The sequence below is a fragment of the Phyllostomus hastatus genome, unplaced genomic scaffold, assembly GCF_019186645.2.
Source record: "Phyllostomus hastatus isolate PE091 unplaced genomic scaffold, TTU_PhHast_1.1 phas_contig_1162, whole genome shotgun sequence".
NCBI lineage: Eukaryota > Metazoa > Chordata > Mammalia > Chiroptera > Phyllostomidae > Phyllostomus > Phyllostomus hastatus.
The window spans coordinates 1,192,623-1,210,780 of NW_025333537.1; the positions used below are offsets into that span (position 1 = coordinate 1,192,623).

An 18,158-nucleotide genomic window follows, 5' to 3' on the forward strand; every position below is an offset into this window, starting at 1 on the left:
GTAGTTATTACTTCCTGATACATTTCTTATGTTTTGAGTCACTGCATAGCAGTTATTACTTCCTGATACATTTCCTGTTTATTTATTACTTGTTTATTGTCTGTTTCTCTCAACAACAACAAAAAGAAGCTAAAAGGCAGCAAGGACTTGGCCTGTCTTATTCACCCAAACAATACCTCCCAGTATCAGTGTTTGATAAATATTGGTTGAATGAGTGAGGAAAATTCTTTAGAGTCACTTTACTCCCATTTCATATTTATTTTGTTTTCTGTGATTTATTTTTAAATCTAGGTATCAGACACACACTTTTATACGCGGCCTCCAAATCTAACTGGCACCAGCAAGTGTATAAACCAGCACACTGAGCAGGAGGTAACCATGTGCCAGGCACTGTTCGGGTGTGCCGCGTTCACGCAGGACAACCCTACGGGACGGGCGCTGCTGTCACACTCATTCGTAGCTGCAGAAACCCGGGCAGAGGAGCTAGGTTGCCTGCCCAAGTGTACGCTGCCAGCAGCTCCTGGAGCCCGCATCCCCATCCAGGCAGTCCGCGTTCAGAGCTGGAACCCTCACCCGCTGTGCTACGGCCTCCCGTCTGCCTGAACACTACAGTACAGCAATTATGGCTTAGAAAGGCGCTGTCCACCCAGCATCCTATCTGAGCCTCAGTTAGCCTATCGTGCAGCAGGAGAAGATTCTAACCTCATTTCACAGACAAGGTCACTGAAGCTCAATATGAAGTCCCGATACTGTGAGCTCCTCAAGTACAGGAACAATATACTGTTCACACTCTTAAGCTCCAGGTCTGAAATGAGGCAGATGCTTCAGACTTTGCTCAGTAGCTGGGCCCACATCCACAGCTAGTGGAAGACACAGCTGCACCTAGGTCCTAGCTAGGCCTTCCGTCTATGAGTCACATAACGGTCAAGATGAGAAACTGATTGCACGCACACACTGCGAGCATATACTAAGTATTACACGTGGGCGTTACAGACAATAAACGGTGAGAGCGCCGAGGGAGTAAGTGACACGGGAGACTGGGAGAGCGGTACAGGCGGGCCCGTCAGAGAGCACAGAAACTGAACTAGACCTTAAACTGAGCCGGGCCTGGGCTCCCCACGGCTGAGAAGGGGAAGCAGCATTCCAGGCTGGGGAATGGATAGAACAAGCGAAGAAACAAAAGGATGGGCTCAGTGAGTTGGAAATGTTGGTTATCAGTGGAAGTTCTACATAAGAAGGTAGTGAAAGTTAAAGCAACGTAGGCAATAACTAACAAAGAGCTACATGACTGTCAGGATAAGCTACTAGGACCTTAACCCACAGGAAACAGGTAGCACTGAAAGTCTGGGGCCACAGAAAAAGGGAAATACAATGTACAAAACAGACACTTAAAGAGAGTCGACAAGAGAGTTTCCCAAGGGTTGGAATCATCACGCAGCCACCAGAAACACGCAGGCTGATGAAACCGAGCAGTCAGAGAAGGGCCACTGACAGCTCCAGCGCCTCAAGACCGCACTGACTTAGAGAACTGTATGTGAAGCCCGTGGGCTGGCTGGTTAGCTGCAGCGGAAGGAGACAGTCCAAGTGGCTCAGGAGCTTCATAGCATAGTCCTCCCAGAGGATCATCTGATCAACCAGCTCCATGGGGAGCCAAGCCAGAAGAAAGGTGAGCAGAGCCGGGGAGGGAGCCAACACAGGGAACCCCGATGTTGAAAGATCAAATGGAAACACCGCAGCAGCGCACATGCCATGTGGGCAAGGAGCGCCTAAGAAGCAACCCCCAAGCAGATGGCCCGGCTGCTCCCTCTGAGCAAGTTATCTGTTAAAGGAGATTTCTCCGTATTCGACTAGGTGACTTACGCATGCTGAAACTGGAAAGGTGACGATTTTATCAACAAAGAAGGAACAATTTTTTTCGACAGGTATAGCTGCAATACTCATAAAATGCCTGGTTATGATTCAGAATGAAATAATGAAGTTCCTTCATACTGAGCAAAACCCTTTTGGATTTCACTCACTTCTTGCACAGTACTAAGTAAATATGCATGGCAATTTGACCATTCTTCCTGGAAATATGTTGATGTAATCTTAGCAGAAAAAGATCAAGTTTTCATGTATCAGTAACCCAGAAAGGAAGCAACAGCCTTCCGATTTTCAAACCTGTGCAAAAATGACTAATATCAACCCTAACGATGCTGCTTTCTTTGGGGTAAAGACACCTCAAGTTCATGGGAACAGCACATGTCATTTCAAAAGTGTACTTTAATTAAAAATACCTCCTAATTCCTGTTCAACTTTTCTCTCTGAGCCATCAATTATTTAGAAGTGTGTGTGTTCCCAGGCAGTCCGGGGTCTCTTGGTGAACTCTGCTATTAAGTTGGGTCTTAATTCCACTGCGGCCAGAGAACATACTCGGAACAATTTCAATCGTGAAATTTGGAGAAGCTTTCTAATAAATGTTCCATATGTTCTTCTGAAAAAATGCAAATTCTAACTTTGCTGGGTGCAGCATTCTATGTCTGTCAGCTGGGTCAAGTTTATTTATTACTCCAGCGAGATCTTCTCCAGCCTTACCAATTTCTTGTCTGTTCCATAAGCTCTTGAAGTACACATGTCTTCCACTAGGATTACAGGTGTATTTTGTTCTAAACCTGTCCAGTTTTGCTTTGTATATTTTGAAGTAATGTTATTTACCACGTACACACTTAGGACCATGGTACTGGCCTTTTCATTGTTATGACATGATCTCTCAGTTTCCAAGCAGCATCTGAGCATCAGGGTGCTCGGACACTGGTGTGGCTACCCCAGTCTGTCTAGGCTGGTGTTTGTGTTGTGTATCTCCTTCCATCCTTCTGTTTACAAGATGCCACTTGTAAGCAGCATGTAACTGGGTTTTCGGTTAGTTACCAAGTTTGACAAACTTAGTCTTTTACTTGGAGTACTTAGTCCACTTATATGTAAGTAGTTACAGATGGATTTTAGCTATCATCTTACTCTTTGTTTTCAATTTAACCTAACTTAGTGTTTTATGCCCCCCTTTTATTCCTTTTTTTAGATTAATACAATGTTGTTTCATTCCATTTCCCCCTGTATTAGTTATATATACAAATTTTATCCTTTTAAAAGTTACCCTCGTGATTACAATATGCATCCTTGAATGATATCCCGATGCAAATCACTGCTATTACCATTCCCCTACTGATTCTAGACACTTAAAGCACTTGAACCCCTCTGCACTTGGGTGCCACTGCCATGCGTGTTAGTTTTACATGCATTTTAAACTCTACAGAGATTTTGTTACTGTTTTACACGGTCAGCACCTGTTCGTATGTTGCATGTTTATCCTTTATGATGTCCTCCATTCCTCCCTGCGTTTCCACCTGGGGTCATTTCCTTCTGCTTAAGGCAGCTCCCGTCAGCATTTACTGTAACACAGGCCCACTACTGGCAAATCCCCTCAGTTTTTGTCGGAAAACACCTTTATTCCACCGTCATTTTTTAAGGAAACTTTTGCTGAAAACAGACCTCTAGCGGGGCAGATTATTTTCCCTTTCCATACTTGACAGTTGGCCATTTCATTCTCTGTCTGATCTTTTTTAAACTTCATTGATTTCTAATAACTTATGTTTACTGTGCCTTTCCCACCACTACTGACCCCTCTCGGAGCCCCCCTGCCCACCCCCGTCACAGCCACCACACCGCTCTCCACATCCCCGCGGCCTTTTCCCTCTCTGCTCTGTCATTTCTTTTACAGTGTCACCGTCATCTCAGTCACAATATCGCTCCTTCAAAAGTACTGTGTCTTTTTCTCCTCTCCGGAGCCTTTAAAATGTTTATCTCTGTCAAACGTTTCCATAGTCTTATACTGATGGGCAAAGATATGTTTCCTTCATAGACATTTTGCTTATGGTTTTCTGAGTTTTCTGAATCTGTAAGCTGCTTTCATCATTTTGTAAAATCCTTACTATGGTCTCTTCGAATATTGCTTCTGCCCAGTTCTACCTGTTAGGCCTTTTAACCACGTCCCATGTGTCTGTAATGTCCTTACCTTTTTCTTTATTTTCCTTTTTCTGTGTTTCAGTTTGACATTATCTACTACTCATTAATTCTACTACATATTATAACCAATCCGCTATTGGTTCTAGCCATTAATTCTAATTTCAAACATTATACTTAATGTTCTAAATGTCCAGTTGGTTTTCATAATGAAATCAAATCACGCTGAAATCTCTATCCTTCCTGAATGCCCATATTTTCCTGTAGTTATCGTCTCACACATATTATTCTAGTTACTTGAAGCACCTGCCAGCTGTCCCCAGTGTCTGATTCATCTGTGGGTCTGCTTCTGCTGCCTGGTTTGTGAGTCGCATGACCTGGCCTCGTCTGTGTCTAACAGTGTCTTACTGTATGTGGGACCCTGCAGATTCTCTACGGTTACATGTTCTGCCTTTAGAAAAGACAGAGAGGGCTCCCCTCATACCCTGCCGCACAGGTGCTGAGGGGCCAATCACCCCACAGGGGACTCAGCCGGGCTGGGTCTGAGCTGGCTTCTTGTCTCCCGGAGCAGCCTTCGGCCCAGGTCCGGGCCTGGACTCTGTTATCCCCGGACTGGCCAGCTGACCCAGGTGATCAGCAGCCACAGATCCTGAGTGTCAGCAGAGCACGCGCCTGCCCTGTGTTCAGACCCCTGCCTGCAGCAGGGTCCCACACACGGTTCGGTGCTGCTGCACAGCTGGGGGAGACGCCAATGCCTTCCGGGAGCTTTTAGCTCCTCACTGCTGCTCTCCACCACCCTCTGCCGCCGCGTCTCCAATCTGTCACTCCAGCAACGTGCGACCGGAAAACTTAGCTCGTTTCTCTTTCGTCCAGTAGTGGCCCTCTGTCGGAGCGAATGTTTCCAGAAGCAGCAAGCTTCTGCGGCAAATACATGGCTGGGAACCTTCAGTGTCCCCCTGGGTGATTCTCCCGAATCTGGAGTTTCGGTGCAGCTCCTCCCCGTTGCTTCCGAAGCGCTCCGGAGCCCTTGCAGGTAGGGTCTGTGCAGACGTGGTCGGCAGCTCCAGGAAACTGCCTAGGGTACCTTGTACTACTAATTACTTTCAATGAATTTCTAAGTCTCTATAAGATTTTTACTAGTCTGAGTATCTTTCAAAGTACATTTTAAATATGCTTCAAAAATAAAAGCACCAGTAAAACAGTTACTTCTTACCTCTTCATAAAACTTCACCTGAGGTACAGCTTCATTAATTTCATTCAAACAAAAATCTTTAAATAGCAAGAAACCTAAAGGAAAAGAATAAAACATTTCAGGATGGGCAATAAATCGAAACTGTACCCCACAGGGTATTTTCAAAGTAATGCACTTATACGTCAACCTCTTCCTCCCCTAATTTAAAAATATAAAAACAAAGATTTCAAGAGGCTAATTATACCCTCGAGGGAAGGACTCCAGGTAAGTAAGAGTCCCCCACACTGGCTCTTTGCTTTGGGGCCGTCTCTATGGGCAACACCCCCCCCTTCCGGAAAATGCATGACAAGCAGGGCTGGCGGTCACCACCACTTACAGCCGCCGGTCACCACAGTGAGCAGGAGGATAAACAAGGGGACAGAAGACTCGGGTAGGATGCAAGTGTTGGCAAGGGTCACCACAGAGCTAATCAATACTATGTCCACAGAGAGGGGGCGAAACTACCTTAAAAGACAAAAGGACTTCCACAGCCTTTCTAGTTTCTTCTCTCACCACTCACTACCTCGGAGTCCCCGCCAAATACCTCATGCCGGAGCAGATCGCCCAGTCCCGCGCCTCACCTTCACACGGTCGGCGGCGTGCACCTGGGACGCCGCCCCACTGCACAGTGTCCGGTGCACAGTGGGGGCGGCACACGGCTGTTGAGTGGGAGTGTATCTGCATGACCCTCCCAACGAGCCTCCGTCAGAGCACTTAGCGCACTCTGCTTAATTCTCTGATTCATGACCCCCACCCCCTTGCACACCTAGTGCCGAGCTTAATGTCCGACACAGGCAAGCCTGAATGAATTCATGAAGGCGAGCAGGACAAGCTGATGTCAGTCAAAAACAACTGAAAAGTGCACGTAATTCAAGGGCCGCTACAAGTCACAGCAGGGAACTGAAGGAGGAGTCACAAAAAGTCTCGAATGCAGGAAGAACACAGACCAGGATTCCCCAAAGTACAACAGAACCGAGACAAGGGAAGCAGCTCTGGCAGACTTTTCATTAAAGCTGGCCTAGGAATCACGTGACTGGAAATTGCCTGTTGCTGCTCCATTAACTCCTCTCCTTAGTTCCAGGAACATGACCTTTGAAAGTGGTGAGTGGTCACTCACTGGAACTAAAAGACAAGCGCTAGGACTACTTGGGTGAGCAGGCAAGGTCAGACCCCCGGGGCGGGGAGCCGGGCGGCGAGAACCAGGCCGCACTCACCCAGGACCTGGGCAGAGGCCGGCACCCGGGAGAGGTGAGGAACTCAAGCCGCAGACAAGGAGGGAGAGCTGACTCTCCACCTGTAAGACTGTTCGTACTTTTACTTGAAATAAAAGCGATGGCTGCCTTTTTGTTTTCATTCATTTCAAAGTGATTTTAAATTTCCCTTGCCATTTCTTCTTTGACCCAAGAGTCATTCAAAAATGTTCAGTTTAATTTCCCAATATTTTATTTGTTTTTTTCCCCCCCAGGTGTTTTTCTGATACTGATTTCTCTTTAATTCTCTTGTGGTCAGAGAACACATTCACTATGATTTCAATGCTTTTCACGTCACTGAAACTTGATTCTGGTCCCAAATTTGGTGCATCTAGGTGAATGTTTCATGAGCACTTGGGAAAAGAAAAAAGTGTAGAGGGTAGAGTGTTTCACTAGACAAAATAAAAAGCCTATTAAGCAAACTTGGCTGATAGTTGAATTCAAGTCCATCCACTAAATCCTTAATGAATGTCTATTCTTTTATCCATTGTTGAGAGAGGACTGTTGAAATCTACATTTGTGCTTATAGATTTGTTCTTCATTTTACAATTCTGTCAGTTTTTGCTTCATGTATCTCTTTTTTATTTTTGGAAGAGGAAAGTAAGACAAGAATTTGAACATGTATTTTGATCATACTAAAGATGTTTTTAAAAATGTCTGACACCCTGGCTGGGTAGCTCGGTTGGTTAGAGTGTCATCCCGATATGCCAAAGTTGCAGGTTCGATCCCCAGTCAGGCACATACAAGAATCAACCAACGAATGCATGAATGGGTGGAACAACAAATTGACCTTCCTTCCTCCCTTCCTTCCTCCCTTCCTTCCTCCCTTCCTTCCTTTTTCTTCTCTCTCCCCTTTCCTCTTTCTCTCTAAAAAATTCAATAAATAAAAATTTAAAAATAAAATGTCTAAACGGCAACATGAATGAATCTACCACACACGGGCCACTGGCTTTTGACTGCACTTGGGATCAGACTGACCCTGGTCACCGTGGCCTCTGGAGTCTGGTCCCCACTTCCCTCTCCAGCCTCACCTTACAGCACTCGCTCCCATGCTCACTCCACCTAGGCCACGTGTCTACATTCCAGTTTCTCCAACGCCGAACTCGATCTGTTCTCGGGGTCTCTCACGTGCTGTCCCTGCTTCCTTCAACACGCCTGGATCTTGTGGACCGTCAGAACTCAGCTCAAATGCCTTCTATGGTTCTCACCCATCTTCATTCCGTCTGTCTCTCTCTCTCCCCCCCCCACCCTCATCTCTCACTCGTTCCCTCTCACAAACACAAACACAGGGGTGTGCACACGGACACACTTTGTTTACACCTGGGACGACCAAAAATCACCGTACGCATATGCCGACTTCTTCACCACCCCGTCCCCACTGCACTGGACGCTGCCCTCAGGCCCCACGAGCCTCGTCCTCTGCACATGTGCAGGAACAAGCACGCTGACTGGAACAGCAGGGGGTCGGAACAAAGAACAGAGGAAGGAAGGAGGAAGGTGGGGAGAAAAGAAAGGGGAACGTAAGGAAAGTAAAAAGTCAGGAAGATGGGAGGGAGGAGGCACAGAAAAGAGGGAGGGATGATGAGGAAGATACTGGGGGAGGGGGGTGTTGAATGAATGAACAGCCAACTTGACGTGTTTCCAGCTACTTTCTTTACTGCAGCTGTCCCGCTGCCGACGTGTCCGATGAGCCCAAGAACCATCGACGAGCCCAAGAACCACCGTAAGGCACCGAAGGGGAGGAAAGCCCCTGCCTTCCTCACGTTCCTCACGTCTTCACACAAAGCGGAGCTCTGCTCCCACCGCAGCCGCTGCTCAAGGGGAGCGGCCAGGAGACACTTTGCCTTTGGGCTGGATTCTAGACCATCGTGTTCCAGGCTGAAGGCAATTGACCTTCATCAGGCTTAAACTGCACTTTAAAAACAAATGAAGTTCTTCTCTGATTAGAACAAAATCGAAAGGACAAAAACTGGGAAATAATGTGCCTAACAGGTTCCTTTCGTCAGATTTCTCCAGACTTTAAAGGTTAAAGAGTACCGACCCACCACCTGCTTACCAGACGATTACAGGGGCTGTGTTTGCCCTTGTTTCCACGGCGAGCTGCACGAGTGCTGACGAACCTCCGAGTGCAGCACAGTCTGGGAACGGCAAACCACCCCAATTTTCCACAGCAGTTTGCAAAATTCAGCAGAAAGAACTGCACTGCCTTTTATAAAATATTAGTGAGAATTTCTGAAAAGTGTTCAATGTCAGTGGGGTCTGGGAGAAGTTTTGAAATTTGAACTCCTAAAATTTTTTAAAGGGAAAAAAGAAATATGGAAAAAAAAAAAAACGTTTTGTAAGAAATAATACGTGCGCTGGGTTTTGCCCAAGAGATGCAAACACTGGGCGGGAAGACGGAAGGCGTGACTGCTGAAGCGCCGACCCACCCGGGCTGGTCCGACAAAGCGTCTGCGGAACGTCTTCTAAGGGCCTCTGAGCGCTGCACTGGGGATGCAGCGGGAAGGGTTATCTCTACAGGGGTCTGTGGGAGGGTGTGAGAGACAAGCAAGGAAGCCAACAAATAAAGTAAGTATGTAATTTATGGTAAATGACATAAAGGGATTTCAAAAGGTGTTGAGATAGATGATAAAAAGAGAAAGAGATTCATACAGAATGCAGTAAAGACTTCTCTGAGCTGTGAGATAAAGTACAAAGCATTTCCATTTAAAACGGGCTAAAATGTCTAATCTCACTCCTTTTCCATAATTTATAAGCCATCTTAGCAAGTGCAGTAAGGTAAGAAAAGGAAATAGAAGTTATTCAAAACGGAAAGAGAGAATTAAAACTGATTCTATTCATAGATAAACTGGTTATCTACATAACAAACCGAATCTAGGATCGGCTGGGACACCTAAGTGGATCTAGCTGAAGTTAGCAAGGCCACCAGAGGCAGGCCCTTAGATGAGAATCAATGACGTTCTGATAAGCTCACATCACACAACTGCAGAGCAAGTCCGTCTGCAACAACATCAAAAAACAATCAATACTTAGGAACAGATACATAAATAAGAGATATGAAACACCTCTATGCTGGAAACCACAAAACATTCCTAAGAGAAGCTGAAGACCACGTACAGGAGTGGAAAGGTGTGCTCAGTTTACGGACGGGAAGGCTCGGTGTCGCCCGGCGCTGGACGGCTCCGATGGCAACTCTCCCTGCACTGATCCTCAGGTTCAATGCAACCCCTACGTAATCCCTGCAGGCTTCTTAAAGCAACTGACCTGCGGACACTACAACGTGAGTGGAAATACAAAAGAAAGTAGAATACCCAGAGCATCTTCAGGAAAAAAAGTTCAAGAGCTTACACCGCCCCACGTCAGCACTCGTTACACAGCTGCAGGCACCAAACAGCGTGGTACTGGCCCGAGGCTGGTCGGCGGAACAGAAATACACCCACACTTACACGGTCAATTTATTTTCAAAAAACGTCTCCAAAGCAATTTATTGGGAAAAGAAGGCTGTTTAAGAAGTGGTACTGGAAAAAGTTACACCCAAATTTTCAGTTTAAAAAGGAAGACAACCCTTACCTCACACCTTAGAGAGAATTAACACAGAACTAAGTGCAAAGGTAAAACTATATAGCTTCTAGAACACGTTTAGGGTATCTCCACAGAAAACAGTTATTCAGGAGATTTCTCAGGCAGGGAACAGAAAGAAAGGATAGATCAGATTTTAGCAAAATTTAAAACTTCTGCTCATGCAAAGGCATTGTTAAGAGCACAGATCCACCACAGACTGGGTAAAATATTACCAAACTTAAACTGGAGAGAAAAAGCTTTGTATCCAATTTCTATATATATTTAAAACCCTCCTACAAACAATGTGTAAAAGAACGGGTAAAAAATGTGTCCACTTCACAAGCGAAGAGACACGAGTGGCCAATAAGCACACGAAATGGGCTCGACAGCGCCGGTCGCCATGTGAACGACAGTCAACCACGTAGAGGCCACTGCCCGACCTCCTGCACGGGAGGGAAGACGTCTGACTCCAGCGGAGGCAGTGGCCGGAACGCCCACCTGCTGAGAGGCACGTGCAGTGCCGTGGATGCCCCACGCCCCACGCCCCACGCCCCACGCCGCTGACCCGGCAGGCAAAGAGGGGGCCGACTGCGCTGGCTGGGGTGACAGATTCTGCGCGCTCACACAAAAATCGGACGCAGATATTTACAGCAGCCTTACAGAGAACACCCAAGAGCTAGAAACAACTCAGAGGCTCTTCAGTTGGCACACCACGGTGTACGGAACACTTCGCCACGATGCGGGGGAGTGCATTGCCGGCACCAGCCCCACGCGTGGCTCTCCCGTGCATCACGCTAAGTGAAAGGAACCAGGCTCAAAAAGAGACAGACTGAACGGCTCCACCTGTATGTCATTCCGGGAAAAAGGAAACCGTGGAAACAGAACACGGGTCGGGGTCGACAGGGCTGGGGTGTGGGGTGTGGTCTGACTATTACAGGGGCGCTGGGAAAGGTTAGGTAGGTGACGAACTGCCCGACACCTAGACTTTGGGGGTGGTTATGCAACTTTATGCGCTAGTCAAAACTCATAGAATTGTACACCCTAAATGGCATACTTTAATTTATGTACATTAAACCATGAAAGAAGAGAAATGAGATTGGGTACATACAGTTGAGCCAAGTACAAGGCTCAAAAGATGTTCCTGAACAGTAGCCACACACTGGGGTCTAACATTTCTGGACCTGATCACCTGATCACCTACTCACAGGGTTCTCCGCACCTGCAGGACGTTCCTCACGAGGCACTGGTTTCTATGGGAGGTAAAACCACCCGTGCCCAGAGGCTTGGGACGAAGTGAGTGATGACAGTTCTCCGTAAGGCAGAGGTCAAAAACAACTATTTTGACGCATGTGGAATACACGATATTCTTTACAAGCGAAAATAAAGGAAACTTTAAAGGATAAATAGAAAAGCAAACTCAAAAATAAAGAAAAAAAAGCATACCAGTATTAAAACTGAAATCTCATCACATCCCTCCTGGCTGAATACTAGTCGCCTAAACTCTCCAGTGAGTCCCTTTCCATTCCTTCCAAGTTCCAATAGGAATGAAATAATGTAAATCAAAATGAATTTTAGCTAATTGTATGTATCTATTTCATATAAACCTTAAACATGCAGTGGTACCTCCGTACTTGTAGGCTCCAGAACTTGTCAAACCTGATACTCAGTAGCATTTTGAAGAGAAAAAATGTTTCAGCACTAGCGCTCGGTGCTTGCTCGCAACTGGGTGCGCTTCCTAGAACTTGGATGAGCAGACACCGCCCCGCAAGAGAAAATGCTTCACCCGTCGCCGTGTGCTCACCCCTCGTCGGGACGAATTATCGAACGGTACCAAGGTGGCACTGCGTTTATTTTCATTCCACTCTACTTAACAAGCTAGGACTTTCACTTCCTGACTTAAAACTTTACAGAAAGAGAAAAGAGTCAATGAAGTGTAAATCAGGAATACTGTAAATAGTTAGATCTCCTAAAATCCAAGTTATCCATTCCACATCCCCCGTGGGGGGCACATACAAGCTCAGTAAATTCAGCACATGCTCAGTAAAGCTCTCTCACATTAACTAGCGGGACCATTCATCTAGACACTGGGGAGATGCGGGGGCCCGGACACTGAGGCTCCTCAGACAAGTGGACAAACGGTAACGAATGTGGCCAAAGAAAAACCCATGGAACGTTCTAAGCCCCTGACTCTTCACTCAAAGGAGAACAAAAAGAAAACTGGGACTAGGTGGAAAACGTAAAAATTCAGTGGCAAGAAATACCTACCTTAACTCTTTTAATAGTTGGATTACTTTCAGCCTTTTAAAAATATTGTATCACGAAACGATAGAAAAGAAAAAACTTCTGGCCCTGTCACCAGCCTGTGGCCAAAATGTTCACTGATCAGAGTTCTGTGCACAAACTGACCATTAAAATAAAGTGAGATGTAACACAACTTCAAGTGAAATGGAAATAGTGTTCCAATCAGCCACCTGATGTGTATTTCCCAAAGGCCTCCCGCAGAACAAGGACTGACACTGGCATCAGGGGAACGAGGGTGAGGGTGCCGCCCGGGTCACACACGGCCAGGGCACAGGTGACGGGTGGGGACTGAACCCTAACCGAGGGTGCAGCAAGAAAAAGACACAATGAGGGTCAGTCAGTTAACACCCGTGCGTTCACTCGGTGATCGATCACTCATGAGGCCATGTACTCGGGATTCGTGCCCTTTCCTCTATGCATATTTCAATAAAACTTTATTTAAAACAAAAGAGAAGCAATCAACAAGCATGCATGGCATGATACTCGAGGTGCAGAAGGAAGTTCTCCCAGCAATGGTAACCTGACTCGAGCCCTGACAGGCAGACATAAGAGATATGACCTGACTGCACTGCACTGGTCAAGTGCCAAACTCGCTTCGTAAGGGGGGAGAGAGAGGGGCATCATACCTCTCCCATCACGACACTGCAAGCCCACTGGGCTCCTCGTGGCCCTGCGCGCTGCTGCCCCAGATCAGATCGTGCTGTTCCAGGCTTCTGACCTTTCCCCTCGAGTCACACAGGAGGTTGGGTACGACCCAGCCTCCTTCATCTGAAGGGCCGCACACCACACTCTGCCCACAACCTCCTGGCACCACAGCACAGCGGGTACCCCACCTGCCCCGCACAGCCGGCCGTAAGCACCTGTCACTCAACGTGCCAGGAGCCCTCCCTACCTACGGGGGCGGGGGGGGGGAGTCGCGCTCCCCCCTCTAACCAAAACACACTCCTCCTCTCAGCGCCCACTCCCTTCTCGCCTCCACCCACTGTCTTGCAACCGCTCACCCCCTTCCACTGCACCTGGTTAACACCCACTCCACCTTCAGGACTTCAGCCAACCATCACGGAACACAGTCAACTTTGAATGACCCCCGCCGAGGCCAGCTGGAGCTCCCCCCCTCCGACTCACAAATCCTGGGGTTCCCACCACTTCCGAGGCCTCACCCCACCACACTGCCACAGTCGCGTTCTATTGTCCGAATGGACAACACGTTCAAACTTTTAAAGCATATATGAAAATAATCGAAAGAGAAAAGTTTCCTCCCCACCCTGGCCCCTCGCCTCCCCAGCAGTTACCACCACCTTCGGCCCCAAGGGACCCAGTCATTGGCCCCCGGGGTCTTTTCTGGGAGGTGGCGTGGGTCATTTCTGGGCCAGGGCTGTTAAGAAATCAGTGTGACTTCTTCACCCTCGTTCACCCAGCTAAAGGCGGAGGACCGCGAGTCCCGAGGGGCACCAGCGCCACAAGGGAGAAGCTGAGCGCACGGAGGGAGGGGGCCTGACACCTGCACCACCGGCCCTGCCCTGTTACCCGAGAAAGAAACGCTTCTGTGTGGAGCCACTGACATTTTGGGTCTCTTTGTGGCAGGTGTTTGCTCTTCGTTCCGAGACAACAAAAAGGCACAAACACCAGCTCCTTTTTGCCCCACATTACGCACGCCACCTGCCTGGGCCTTGCCTCCGTGACACCCCGCCTAGGAGAGCTCCCTGCGCCCACCGGCACGCGCGGCCGCTTCTCCAGCTGCACGGCGGTTCGAACGCAGGGCCACACCCCAGTGTGCTACTAAACTTTGGGGGGTTTTGCCAATCTGAAAGATAAAAAATACAGGATTTTCAGAGTAACTGCAATTTGCATTTCTCTTATTTTTAAATAAAGTTCAAAGGCTTTTCTCATGTTCTGGTTCCATTTGCTCTTCGTTTTTCATGGCCTGTGTGCATTCTGACTCTGGGTTACGGCTCTCTGGGTCACTGTGGCCTTTCTGCACTGGGGTTCGCCGCTCGGGGAACCTGCCCCGCCGCGCGTCGCCCGCCCCCTCTGCACAGGTACTTTGCCCCGTGTGGGTGCTCCAGGTGCCCATTTCCGGTTCCGTGTCACGTTCCCGGCATTCAGGGAAACACCCCTAGCACGTCCCCAATAAACAAGACGTGGGGCTTTGGGACAGGCAGCTGGGATTGTGTTAGGAAAGGATGCACCTCTTTCTGCATCGATAAGGGCCAGTTGCGTACATTCGTGGGCTCCAAGAAGGGAACGGCCTGCTCTGATCCCCAGCACAATGGCCGGGACTTAATCGGCTCAATAAACATTTGATACGTTTCCTAAGGGGGCAGTCAGGACGGCTGGAGGCAGGGTCCCGGGCGGCCGTGGGAAGCAGTGAAGCAGAGGCTGCTGGCACGGGGAGACGAACCAGTGCTCTGAGGCAGGAAGTTTCCTTGGAGAGAAGGAAAGAACGAGAGTCCACATCTGGACGGTGCGGTGCGGTGCCCGCAGGAAAAGGCGGCAGGGATGCTTCGTGACGCGGCGATGCTCTCGAGGGTGCCGAGGGAGCCGGGTGTGCTGCAGCAGGCGAGGGCTCCATTTAAAAGAGTCCCAGAGCCTCCAGGTATTTCCCCGGGACACAACACTCTGTGTGTGCCGGATGCTTCAAAATGCCAAAAAGCCTGCTGGGGAACAGCTTCTAATACAAGTGGGCCATTGTTTCATAAAAAAATTACAGCTCAGCGTTCAAACCCAGGTCTGAGGAGTTCAGAGCTGGGGCTCTTCCTCCTTAGCACGCATGTCCAAACCTGAGCAAGGCTGAATTCGCACCCCTCCCCCACCACGGCCCTGCGCAACAGGACACCCAGCTGCCACCACACTTGTCCCCGGAGGCCCTTCGTGTCCTCGTCCCATTCCTTAGGCCGACCTAAAACCGGTAACCTCGGCGTTGAGCCCTGCACACCAACAGTGCCTGCCCATGCCCGCCCCCGCCCGCCCCTGAGGGCTCCTATTGGGTTGGCAGCCCCGACCTTTACCAGCTTGCAGCACACACAAACTAATTACTAAATTCCGTGGCACGCCAAAAATATGTATTGTACTTTTGCTGATCTGACCCAAAAACCCCACAAAAACTGGTATAATTCTGATTCACCCGCACCGGAGGGCTATTGCTGTGCTGGCTGTTGTCATTTTTTTTGACACCCTGAGGAAAAGGAGGCCAGGGTCCCTGACTAAACCGTCGGGTTCTGCACGTTTTAAAAACTCCTGCAGCTCACCGCAAAGTGAAGATGTTATCACGGCGAGAAGCTCCAACGAAAAGAGCCCGACGGCAGCTGTTGGGGTGCGGCTGCCACTGCCCGCCCGCGGGGACCAGACGGCCCACATCCGCAGCTGGGGGGCCTCGAGCGCCTTGCGGCTGGGGCTGCTTTTCACACTCTGACTTGAAGTTGAATGACTACGAAAGGACTGCTTACTAGAGAAATGAAACCGCTTCTGTGATTATGATGCCCTGATCTACTTTAACTTATACCCAGCTGATGACACCGTCCTTGTTCAAAGGCAGTGAGTGATGCTCCGGGCCTCGGACCACCTCCCAGAAGTGGGACATCGCCGTGGATCAGGGAACGCTCCTTCCAGCCTCTGTGCACGGTGTGGCGGGACAAGTCCCCGTGGCCTGTCTACTTGGAACTGACGCTCCGCCCACCCCTCTGCTTCCAAGACGGTCACGTCACACCCATCCCACAGGGCACGGATGCCCATGGGGGCCGTGGTGGAGGGGACATGGGGTGTGGGTCGGCAGGCCACCGCACACCCTGGAATGCTATCATCACACTGAGAAAATAACCACCTGGCATACAAATATAATCTTAACACAAAAAGCTACGAATAAGAGTTTTTACGGCAATGCCAGTTGAACAGATTTGGCATTAAAACAGAAAGTCAACAGGAGAAAAAGAGGCAAGGCCTCCGACGTGTGGAACGCCGACCCGGACGCTGCAGAGGCACCAAGAGGGAACGGCCTCATCGCAGGTCGCCTTTGGTCCAAGGCGTCTCCAGCTGGAGAACAGTGCTAACAGGCACCTGGACACAGGACGTCCCCACGACAAATGCCAGACGAACGCCCCCCACCCCCCGCACAGCAGGGACAGGAGACACAGGGCTGCTGAGGGTCCAGCTAACGCGGGAGGAGCGCAGGCCCAGAGCAGGCGAGCCGCGGGGGAGAGAACACGCAGGGGAAAGCCTGAGGTGACAGAGCAGAACTGACGCTGGTCATCGGAGGCGGCTGCCAAGAGAAAAAGGCGGAGACAAGAGAAAAAGGCGGACGCCAGCCCGGGGGACCTGAGTGACAGTAACGAATGGAACTTCCTCCTGCAGTGGGGGCGTAGGGCACGCACACGGCGTGATGACACGGTGTTCTTCAGATGCCCTCACCACGGTTAGAGACAGGGCTGGAGAATGAAAACAAAGCCAGGGTAGCCAGTCCTGGAAAAGGGGCGTCAGGCTGGGGTCCAAGTGACACTATCCAGAGGCCGGACCGGGGTGCGACCACAGGTACACACGGAGGTGGTGGCGGTGGAGAGGGACAATGACAGGGTGTGTGTGACAAGGTCAGACAGGATCAACAGGCATCGCAGAAACTAAGTATACCATCACCCACCCCCCCAAATGGTGCCTACGATCTTGAGGCTTCTTTTCACTCACTCCCACATTCATTAGCCAACCCATCAGCTCCTTCCGGATGAAGGAACAAAGCCACACCCCACCCCCTCCTTGGGTTTCCACAGCCCGATTCTGCCGAAGCGGAAGCCATCGGCAACCTCTGGGACGGCAGGAAGAGCCTCCTGATTCACCCCTGCTCCCACACCCCCACTTCTGACCTGACGACCCATTCACCGTGAAGAGGCGAGGATGCTCTGGAAACGTCAGTCGGATGTGGAACAAACCCACCGGAGCCTCCCATCAATCACACTCACGACAGAACCCCGAGTCCTGCCCGCCTCTCCCGCTCTGCCTTCTCCCCGTCTCCCACCCCTTGGGGCGGTCGACCTCGGCCTGTTGGCTGTTTCTGAAACACACCACGCTTTTCCCTGTCCCCAGCTACTTACGATGCTGTTCCTTCCACGGAGAATGCTGTTCCCTCTCTGCTGAGAATGTTCTTAGGCCTGACCTTCATGGGGGCGGCTCTCCTCCTTTCTCAAAGCCAATCACTTTCTACAACCACTTCCTCAAAGAAGCATTCCCTACACAACTAATTTAAGCAATCGCCCAGCTACCGTATTTTGCTGCGGAATGCACACCCTTGTACAATGCACACCCACGTTTTTGGGCACATTATGCACGGGATTATTATACTCGTTATTATACCCATGGTATGTAGCCATTACACCCATGTATAATGCAGACCCTTATTTTTCCCTCAAAAATCTGGGCAAAAAAGTGCACATTATACATGGCAAAATACAGTAGTTTCTTTGTTGTTACACGCTTGTCATCACTCGGTGACAGCCACAACACCTGGAAGTCAGGTGCCCCCACGCCCCAGCCATGGTGAGTGCCCGCTAAACTCCGGCTCCGCTGTCCACCAACAAGCTGCGTGGCTTTAGTCAACTTTGTGCTAATGCTCCTCAGCTTGCTGAGCAATAAAACTACGGGTCTGCGGTAGACAGAATCTAGTGTATCATTCAAGCCTAACATTCCATGGTTTCATGAATTCAACTGTGACTGAGATTTTTTTTTTTATTTTCTTTAATTAAAAAAAAAGTTTTCGATTACAGCTGACACAGGACATTCTATTAGTTCTCCTTCCCCTTTCTGCCCAGCCGCCCACATTCCTCCCCTCTGGCAAC

General features: G+C 49.3%; 1 protein-coding gene across 1 annotated transcript in view; it reads right to left on the reverse strand.

The window, feature by feature from the left end:
* GRK3 (G protein-coupled receptor kinase 3) overlaps window positions 1-18,158 on the reverse strand; it is a 114,694-nt gene that overhangs the window by 57,049 nt on the left and 39,487 nt on the right. Inside the window, exon 3 of the mRNA XM_045841765.1 lies at window positions 5,210-5,283. Within this exon, the coding sequence (XP_045697721.1) occupies window positions 5,210-5,283 (74 nt within the window). The remainder of the gene's footprint in view (window positions 1-5,209; window positions 5,284-18,158) is intronic.